We start from the raw sequence: 10,934 nt of genomic DNA, 5'->3' as shown, positions 1-10,934 counted from the left end.
TGAAATAGTTCATCAGTCACTTCCTCTACTGAAGTGACCGCTCCCTTTTTCTGAGATCAGAATTCTTTTTCCTTTCTTTCTCAGTAGCCGGTGCATCATAGCCTAGTGAGAATGTTACTATTGCAAGTTTATCTTGTTGCTTCAGTAGTTTGGTCTTGTAAGTTGCTTTTTACACTCCAGGCTTCTCCACGTAGACATGTTATTGAGCAATGATTGAAGATTCACTATGTTTATTCAATTTCAGATTAAATGGTATTTGTCTCTTTTCTCTGAAAATGGAGAGGCCCGAGTACACTTCTACCCCAATATAACGCTGTCCTTGGGAGGCAAAAAATCTTACCGTGTTATAGGTGAAACTGCATTATATCAAACTTGCTTTGATCCGCCAGAGCACACAGCCCCGCCCCCCCCCGAGCGCTGCTTTACCGCTTTATGTCCAAATTCATGTTATATCAGGTCATGTTATATCGGGGTAGAGGTGTACTGGTAAAATCTCAACTATCCATCACCAGAGCAGAAAATAAAACTGTACAAATTGACTGTCATGTTTCTGGCATAAACCTTCGTAGTGCTTATATACACTGGTATCAACAAAGACCTAATGCAGCTCTGGAACGAATTCTCTGTTTTTCATCAGGAAAGTTGGACTTTGACCAGGATTATGAGAAGGGAAAGTTTGAGGCAGAGAAGCAGCTCTCCAAGTTGATCTGTGTCCTGTCTCAGCAACAGCCTTTCGAAAGCAAGAAACCACAGTTACCTCCTAATCCTGCTTTTCATGATGGAACCAGGTGCAAAAACAACTTACAGCTTTCTGCAACAAGAGATAAAAGCAACAGAGCTGTTGCTCACACACGTTTTGCAGAAAGTAAGATCCCACCTGTCTCTGCCAAACACCAAGACCAAGTAGTTGCACAGGACAGCTAAATAGTCAGGGCAGCAAAATTTTCAGTTGGTCTCTAGGGGTGACTAAGGTTTGATACGGGTGCACATTTACAAGTTTGCATGAAGGAGCTGACATGACAATTGAATTAGGTCAAGATTGGACATTCTTTGAAACAGGAAGGACAGGAAACTCAGTCCAGGGTGTTCAATCCAATATGCAGATCTAATGAAAAGTCTTCTGGCTAATGACTGTATATATACTCCTGGTCCATAAACTCATTTTAATACTGCCTATATATTCCAGTAATCTTTGTGCAGTTAGTTACTTAAGTGCACTGGAAACTAGACTGCTAATGAAAAATATGTTGTAACATTGCTAGAGTAAATAGCCTGAAACTTTTTCCTATTTCTAATTAGCATTTTACCTGGGAAGAGCTTGTTAGTCCAGCAGATGCCTGCTCATAAAACCACAAAATTCAGTTCTAAAGAATAGTTTCATATTTAATATGCAATACCAGTTTGTTAGATGAGATGTAATATAAAAGTTACCTTCTCCTGGAGCAGATATTTCTATCTAGGCATACACATGAATGCATCTAGTGAGCAAATAGATAATCAAAGTCCCTGCCCCACAAAGCTGATACAATAAACTGAGAGGAGTTACTAGATGAATGTGGATTAATGCTTGGATGAATAATGAAGGAGGAAAACAAGGACTGAATGGATGTGACATTTCTCTTTAAAAAAAAACAAACAAACAAAAAACACACCGAGAGGAATTAAGTTTGGAAAGCATTCTGACAGAAATCTGAAGGAGGGCAATATGGTGAAAAAATGACAGATGGATCAGGGTATAATGGTATAAATGTAAACTAGTAGTGCTATAGCGTAGAACCTTAAAAGCAATTTCCATATACTTTAATGAACTGGAGGCTATGGAGGGCAGTATGCATGCACACTACCCTCTAGTGGATGGTTCCAGATTTGCTCAACTATGTGACTTAGGCCCTATACAGCTAAAAGAATTCCTTTGCAGGGAATCATGTTGTTTTATTCTGTGTTTAATAGAGAAATGAATTGTCTGTTCACAAAAATGGCTTTTGAAATATACAGAACATCACCTTCTTGGTGGCCCTTTGATCACTAAATGAGAGCTGAACAGAGTTCTTCTCTAGTTCGAGTAGAGTTCTCTGCAGTGAATTAATCCTCACTTCAAGACAATAAAAACAAATACTGAAAAAAGAAAGAGGTTGCTTGTAAATTAATTGTACAAAACACCTTCAGGAATAAATCAGCCCTTTTTCAGAGCTGAGATGAAACTATGTCCATGAACACGGTCATCTATTTCAGGAGAGGGCATTAGCACACAAATGTATTAGCACTGTTATGAGTAGTGAGATGGAAAATGGCCAAGTATCACAATTAAGCAGGAAAAAAACTAAAGAATTTAAGAATGAAAAATACACAACAGCTCAATTCTGCCAGATGCTCAGTGTCTCCAGAAATGTTGTGAACGCCATCAACTTCCACTGGTTTTCATGCTATCCGAGGGCACTGACTCATTCTCTTTAGCAGGAAAGGGTCAGCAGCTTCCCTGGGAAAGTGATAAGTGAATGACAGAAAGACAACTGCAGTTTTAACTGTACTGTCAGCAGCTCTTGTCCTCCCCACTCTTGTCTACCACCTGCCTATTCAATTCTCCATCAAATTCATTCATGCTTTCTTCCACACTGTCACATACTCATGGAACAGGCCCCTCGTCTCATATGGAACATCACTACCATCTCCTCTGCAAGATTTCTATTCCACAGGATGTACAAGAAATCTACTAGCACACAGTGACTGAGCTTTAGGGGTGAGCAAGGAGAAAACAAAAACCTGTGTGTTTGTGCATAAACAACGACAAATATATACAAAAAATAAAAATAAAAGGGTTTTGATGTTTCCCTTTCCCCACAGGCTTGAGAGGTCATTCCTTTTTTTAGGCTGTCAGCAGCGTGAGGCAGAACTTTGCCTCTTTGTTTTCACCCCAGGGCCCAGATTCAGCACAGTATCTCAGGTTGCTGTTGTAATATAAGTAATACACAATAGTAATAATAATCAACACTGATCCTGAAACACATCCAAGGAATCTATTTGACCCCAGTGCTAGGGTTGACACTCACCCAAGGTCAAAGTTTTCATACTGAGCAGCAGTAACTATCTCATCTTACAATAAATCTTCCACAGCCAGTACCACTTAACTGGAGGTTACCTAAATGAGTCACTTCCTCTCCCCATTTACATGTCTCTCTCCATTCAAGACCTTCATTTACATTTTTTGGCTGGAGTCTAACAAGAGGAGCAAGAATGTTGCTGTTGGAGACTTTTATTCTGGCTACAGTTTGCTCCTGTAAGTGTGTTGCCTGCACTTAGGGTGACAAGACAGCAAGTGTGAAAAATTGGGACGGGGATTGGGAGGGGGGTAATAGGCACCGATATAAGGCAAAGTCTTAGTATCAGGACTGTCCCTATCAAAATTAGGAAATCTGGTCATCCTACTCACATTGCTCTCTGCATACATTGGCATATGACAGAAGCAGCTGAAGAGGCTCCACATCATTTCAGTTTTATGTTGATATTTTTTCTTTGTTTCTCACAGATGGCTCCTCACAAGTGCATCTGACCCAGCCTCAACAGTCCATCACCAGGGAAGAAAATAAAACCATACGAATTGACTGCCATGTTTCTCTTTCAGAGGATTTTGGCAAAGCTACTATACACTGGTATAGACAGAGATCCGATGCAGCTCCAGAGCGGATTCTGTTCATCTCAAAGCAATCTGTCTTGGACGGAGACTCGGATAAAGGAAAGTTTAATGCTGAAAAGAAGCTTGGCCAGTCTACCTGTACCCTGACCATAAACAAAATAACCTCCAATGACATTGCTACTTACTATTGTGCCTATTGGGATCACACAGTGTTAGAAAACTGTAGACAGCCTGTATAAAAACCCACTCTGCATTCTGAGCCATAGCCTTTTGCATTTATGAAGCAATTGTCACCTCTCTAAAAATTCCTTTCAGCCTGGAGTCAGCTGCAGAAACTCTTCATTGGCTTCTGTAACTAGATAGGAACAGCAACTTCTGATTTAGTGCGTATTTTCCAAATACATCTGTAAGAGGAGGTCAGGTCTACAGAACAGGAGGTCACCTAGGGCACAAAGGGGATTTAGGCACTCAATCCCATTATGAGTCAATGGGAGTTGTGTGTTTAGCTGCCCCTTGGCCTTTAAAAAAAATAAAAAACTTCCGGCTGAATATTAGGTGAAGCCAACAGTCAGTAGTTGTCTGTGTGGGTTATCATGGGCTGACTGGGTGGAGATTTGTCATCAGTCTAGAGGAGCATAACACTTGGGGTGAAAAATCTGGCTCTAGAGAAAGAAATGGGGCCAAGCTCTCACCTCCATAACAGCCTGACACTACAGTCTCCCAATCCAGACATCATTCATCTGCTGAAACAGGAAGCAATTGACAGTAAAACAGGAGCATTGGACCCAGTGTGCAGGCGCAATAATAAACCTGCTTATAACTCCCCAGTAACTGGGGCTTATCCTGCATAGTATCCTCCTCAGGTACAGAGCCTCGTGTTAGAGTCTAGAGATTCCAGCTGTGGATCACTGTGGGCACTGGGTGAAGCCCTAAAGGTCTTTCCATTGACTTCAATGGGCTTTGGATCAGACCACAAGTCACCTAATGGCACTGCAAACCAGCCCGGCCACTTTACATTTTAATATTACTCCAATGGAAATGGGTAAGTTTATTTTGGTTGCTTTTCTGCTGTTTAATTAGCCTTGAACCACAAAGAGCTTATTGTTCACTTTATAAAAACCACAGAGCTCTGTTCTGAAGGACCAGCCTGTCTTTAATCTCTGATGCCAGTTCAGCAGAAAACAGCTTGAACTGATAATATTCTGTATAACGTCAATCTTAGCATGAATGTTCAGGGAACCTCACAAAATAAGAGTCCCTGCCACAATGATTTGATAATCTAAGGTGGGTTACTAGAGCAATGAGGATAAATGGGAGTCGGGTTCTTCAGAACCCAAGGGGGAAAGCTTGTGATTGCAGATGATACTTGAAAGAAGGGCAGAAGTGGAAGCATAGCTTATTGAATGATGCTAGAAAAACATAAGAAAACTAATGGAGCTACACTATAAAAAAAGACATCATGGATTGGATTAGCTCTCATCACAAGGAAACAAAGAAGTGTTAAAGAAAACATGAACATACTCATAAATTAATTTGACAAAACCATCAGCGTAGAGTTGGCCCTTTTTCAGAACTAGGACAAAATTGACTTCAAATATACATTTGTAGATCCATCCTCTCTCAGTAGAGGGCACTAGCACACAGATATATTATAGCCACTGCACATCACTATTTATAGAATAGAGGGCTAGTATTACACTGAAGTAGGAAGCGATATTCCACTACTTCACATCTAGGGAACTCAGAGAGCAGGATCCTGGGAAGTGCTTAATATCTTCAGAAGGGTTCTGAGTGCTGTACTGGCAACAGCACTACTCCTCAGGACAGCACCTCCCATGTTCAAAAGGTAAAGAAAATAATCCCCAAGAAAAGTAAGTCTTCACTGTGCCATCAACATGGCTCTGCCTGTCCCTTCATCTTTGTATTAGTTACAGTCATACCTTTTTAGACTGAAAATCTTTGGGACAGTCACTCCATATATTGCTATGTATAGTAACTCACACACCATCTGGACAGAGGCCTCTTGGAACCACCATAATATATTTAAAAGACAAGTCCTTCGTTACCCAGACTTTCATGATGCAATCTACACTGGTCTAAAGATAGCGGAAGAATTTGCTTCATGCCAGATACTTTTATCAAAGAGTATTAACTTCAGAGGAGTTTCAGCCATAACTCTACTTATCTTAAATTAGCATATGCAACCAGCAAAACCTCATCCTGTGTTAACTAAATTAGTCACTTCCTGTCCTCAAATGCACCTCTCTGTCCATCCCAACACAACAGTCATTTCTCACAGATGCAGATCCAAGCAAAACTTGCAAGATGTTGCTACTCCACGTCATTACTCTGGCTTTTGTTTTGTCTTGTACGTTTCCTTTTTATACTTTTCTACACAGTTGTACATTACTGAGTAACAATTCACCATGCTCCAGATTCATATTAATTTCTGGTTTTCTTTTCTTGCTCTCTTTCTAGATGGATGTGGACAAATGCATCTGAGACAAGCTCAGTTATCCATTACCAGGGCAGAAACTAAAACCACACGTATAGTCTATGAGGCTTCTGGCATTCAGAACTTCGGGAGTGCTATTATACACTGGTATCGACACAGACCTGGAGAAGCTCCGGAGTGGATTCTGTACATCTCAACCATAAAAGTTGAATTTGACAAAGATACCGATAAGAAGAAGTTTGACTGTGAAAAGAAGCCTGACCAGCCCATCTCTACCCTAGTAGTAAATGCAATAACTCCTAACGACCAAGCTATCTATTATTGCGCTTTTTGGGATGGCACAGTGTTAGAAAGCTGTAGACATCCTGTACGAAAACCTCATTCTGAATAGTGATCCCTGGTCTACACTACAGGGTTAGGTCAAATTTAGCTGTGTTAAGTCTATTTAAAAATGACTGTCCACACAACAAACCCCATTCCGTCAACCTAAAGTGCTCTTAAAATTGACTTCTGTAACCCTCCCCGATGAGAGGAGCAGTGCTAGAATCGACCTTGCTGGGTTGAATTTGGGATAGTGCAAATGCAAATCGAAGGTATTGGTCTCCAGGAGCTATCCCAGAATGCTCCATTGTGACCGCTCTGGACAGCACTTTGAACTCTGATGCACTAGCCAGGTACCCAAGAAAAGCCCCTGGAACTTTTGAATTTCATTTCCTGTTTGGTCAGTGTGGCAAACTCAGCAGCACAGGTGACCATGCAGTCTCTCCAGAATCGTAGAGTGTAGAATGTTTGTACTCTCCCCCTATCATCTTCATCCCTGAGGTTATCGCAGATTAAAAGGTGAAAAAACACACTCGCGATGACATGTTTTCTGAGCTCATGCAGTCCTCCCACACTGATAGGGCACAGCTTAATGCATGGAGGCTTTCAGTGGCAGAGGCCAGGAAAGAATTAAGTTAGCACGAAAAGCGGAGGCAGGAAGCGATGCTAAGGCTAATGGGGGAGCAAATGGACACGATGAAGCATCTGTTGGAGCTGCAGGAAAGCCAACAAGAGCACAGACACCCACTGTGTCCACTGTATAACTGCCCACCCTCCTCCCCATGTTCCATAGCCTCCTCACCCAGACGTCCAAGAAGGCGGAGGGGGGGGGCGGGGCAGGCTCCAGGCACCCAGCCACTCCACTCCACAGGATGGCCCAAGCAACAGAAGGCTGTCATTCAAACAGTTTGATTTTTAGTGAGGCTACAATAAGCAATGTGGTCTTGTCCTTCCCTCCTCCTCCACCCCACCCAGACTACCTTTTCTCTCTTTTTTTTTAATTAATAAAGAAAGAATGCATGGTTTCAAAACAATAGTTACTTTATTTCGAAGGGGGGAGGGTGGTTGGCTTACAGGGAATCAAAATCAACAAAGGAAGCAGGTTTGCATCAAGGAGAAACACACACTGTCACTCTGAAGCCTGGCCAGTCATGAAACTGGTTTTCAAAGCCTCTCTGATGTGCAGTCGCCTTGCCCACAATAGCAGCAGTGATGGTGAGCTGAGGAGGCTACAGGCTTGCTGTGGTATGGCATCAGCACGGGTAACCCAGGAAAAAAGGCACGAAATGATTGTCTGTCATTGCTTTCACGAAGAGAGGGGTGACATGTACCCAAAACCACCCGCGACAATGTTTTTGCCCCCATCAGACATTGGGAGCTTAGCCCAGAATTCCAGTGGGCAGCAGAGACTGCTGAAACTGTGGGATAGCTACTAACAGTGCACTGCTCTGTAAGTCGATGCTAGTCACGATAGTGAGGACGAACTCTGCTGAATTAATGCACTTAGTGGGGACATACGCAATCGACTGTATTAAATCCATTTTTAAAAATCGACTTCTATAAAATTAACCTAATTTTGTAGTGTAGACATACACTCTCTACCTCGATATAACGCTGGGCCCAAACATATTCTCAGAACATGGGCCTAGGACATTCCCCAGCCCAGCCCAGCCAGCCACAGAGTCTGTTCCAGGGTCTAGTCCAGGTCTGGGCTCTGTTTCTGCTCCTCTGCTACCAGGCTTCATCAGGGGTTGGGACACGCAGACCAGGGGGCTGTTAGCAATATTGGTTTTAACACTATTACAGGCAGGGACAACCTTTGGAGGATGTTAGTCTGCTGAAGATCCCTGATTGGAAGAGAAAGCAAGTTTTCCAGACTTGTGACAGAAGGCCACTTAATCAAGACAACAACATTTTGCCCCGTGCTGACTGAACAGCAAATCAATGAATGGAGAGGACTAGTAAGCTACCAGAGTGGTCATAGGTGCGGGAACTAGGGATGCTGCTGCACCCGCTGGCTTGAAGTGGTTTCCATTATATGCAGGCTTTACAGTTTGGTTCAATGGCTCTCAGCATCCTGACTATATACTATATACAAATTATAATTATATTATTAGAGGGGTAGCCATGTTAGTCTGTATTCACAAAAAACAACGAGGACTCAGGTGACACCTTAAAGACTAACAAATTTATTTGGGCATAAGCTTTCGTGGGTAAAAAATCCACTTCTTCAGATGCATGGAGTGAAAATTACAGATACAGCCATTAATATATATTGGCACACGTAGAGAAGGGAGTTACATTACAAGTGAAGAACCAGTGTAGAAAGCCAATTCAGTCAGGGTGCATGTGGTCCACTCCTAATAATTGATGAGGAGGTGTCAATACCAAGAGAGGGAAAATTGCTTTTTAGTGAGCCAGTCACTCCCAGTCCCTATTCAAGCCCAAATTGATGGTGTTAAGTCTGCAAATGAATTGTAGTTCTGCAGTTTCTCCATGAAGTCTGTTTCTGAAATTTTTTTGTTGAAGAATGGCTACTTTTAAATCTGTTATTGAGTATCCAGAGAGATTGAATTGTTCTCCTACTGTATTTTGTATGTTACCATTCCTGATGTCTGATACGTGTCCATTTAACCTTTTATGTAGAGACTGTCCAGTCTGGCCAATGTACATGGCAGATGGACATTGCTGGCACTTGATGGCATATATCACATTAGTAGATGTGCAGGTGAATAAGCCTCTGATGATGTGGCTGGGTCCTATGATGGTGTCGATAGAGTAGATATGAGGGCTCTAGGGGTCTGTCTGTGTAGATTTGTTTCTGTGCTGTAGCAGGGAGTTTCTTGAGCAGATGGTGTCATTTCTTTGGGTACTCCTTAGTGGGATCAGAGGATATGGTGTTGCAGAGTTGCCTGGCAGTCTCCTGTTCATAATCTGACCTGTTCATGATGACTACAGAACTTCTTTTGTTAGCCCTTTTGATTATAATGTCAGAGCTGTTTCTGAGGCTGTGGATGGTGTTGCGTTCTGTATGGCTCAGGTTATGGGGCAAGTGATGCTGTTTGTTCACAATTTCAGCCTGTGCACGTCTGTGGAAGCACTCTATGTAGAAGTCTAATCTGTCATTTCAGCCGTCAGGAAGAGTCCATGCAGAATTCTTCTTGGAGTGTTGGTAGGAGGTCAGTGCTCTGTTCAGTGGGGTGTTGAGTCAGAGATGGCAAAAGCAGGCTTCTAGATCACCACCGAACTGTATCATATGCATGGGGGTGCTGGGGCAGAAAGAGAGTTCCCGAGATAGGACAGACTCTTCTGCCGGGCTAAGTGTGTGGTTGGATAGATTAACAATACTGTTGGGTGAGTTAAGGGTACCACTGTTGTAGCCCCCTATGGCATGTAGGAGTTTAGCTAGTTTACTCTCCTTTTTCCTCTGTAGAATAGTAAAGTGTGCATTGTAAATGGCTTGTCTTCTTTTTGTAAAGTCCAGCCACGTGGAAGTTTGTGTAGTAGGTTGGTTTTGTATGAGAGTCTCTAGTTTTGAAAGCTCATTCTTGATCTTCTCCTGTTTGCTGTACAGGATGCTGATCAGGTGGTTCCTCAGTTTCTTTGAGTGTGTGTGGCACAATCTCTAACCATAGTCAGTGTAGTATGTTGATTGCAATGGATTTTTTACCTTCAGGTGTTTTACCCATGAAAGCTTATGCCCAAATAAATCTATTCATCTTTAAGGTGCCACCCCACTCCCTGTTATACACAAATTGTTCTAACCCCCTGGAGCTGATTGCTGGAAGTTTGCCATGCCCAGAAATATCCTGGACTGTCTTGATGCTTAAGAATTTTTTTTTACAGAGGCAGGAAATCACTAAACAGGAGTGCAGAAAAATTCAGACAAATACTACCAGGCTTCTGAACTAGGGGACAGACACTTGCTGACAATGGATCTGCCTCCACAGACATTGTGCCAAGCATGCACAACACCAAGATGCCATTGTCACTAGGAGATGTTGTCACATGATACAGCCCCTGGGATTTATTATAATGCAGTCTCCCTGCAATAGCACTGTAATTCTAGTATTGGAATAACTGTACACCAGTGTGACAGCCATAGAAAGAAGAATATGTGGAAATATGTACTTGAGCTGGCTAAGGTTGTAGACCTAGATCAGATTTCCTCCCACCATCAATGCAACAGTTGCTAGAACAAATCAACAGTTGCATTACACATACATACACGCACTTAGATCACACATTATGTGGAAGGTGGGGAGGTTGGAGGAAGGGGTACCAGGGAAATGGGATAGCTTCCACCTGCAGCTGAAGCTAAGGCCACCCTATAGCACACAAATATCTTCCATAACAATAGTTTTATTGGTTTTAACCCAGAAATCTCTCCCACTTATGCTGCAATTTTTCCCCAGAGTAACAACAAAGGTGGCAGCAGTAGCCACTTCCCAGCTGCAGCTCCGGCTCCATTGGTGCTTTCTCTCCAGCACATTCCCTGGGTCCAAACAAATCCTTAGAACATGGGCC

The 10,934-nt window shown here is 42.5% G+C and overlaps 2 gene segments (V, D, J or C); both read left to right on the top strand.

Annotated features, from left to right (window-relative positions):
- Window positions 1-3,231: 3,231 nt before the first annotated feature.
- On the top strand, window positions 3,232-3,928 carry LOC127044639 (T cell receptor gamma variable 9-like). The segment is given in 2 exon segments: window positions 3,232-3,274; window positions 3,524-3,928. Coding segments are annotated over 2 exon segments (390 nt in total).
- A 2,003-nt stretch (window positions 3,929-5,931) lies between these two features.
- Window positions 5,932-7,367, top strand: LOC127043750 (T cell receptor gamma variable 9-like). The segment is given in 2 exon segments: window positions 5,932-5,999; window positions 6,110-7,367. Coding segments are annotated over 2 exon segments (411 nt in total).
- The last annotated feature ends 3,567 nt before the right edge of the window (window positions 7,368-10,934 follow it).

Source organism: Gopherus flavomarginatus, chromosome 2 (assembly GCF_025201925.1).
Source record: "Gopherus flavomarginatus isolate rGopFla2 chromosome 2, rGopFla2.mat.asm, whole genome shotgun sequence".
NCBI classification, from domain to species: Eukaryota; Metazoa; Chordata; order Testudines; family Testudinidae; genus Gopherus; species Gopherus flavomarginatus.
The sequence above is the reverse complement of the archived record's forward strand: the minus strand, read 5'-3'. Positions and strand labels throughout refer to the sequence as shown.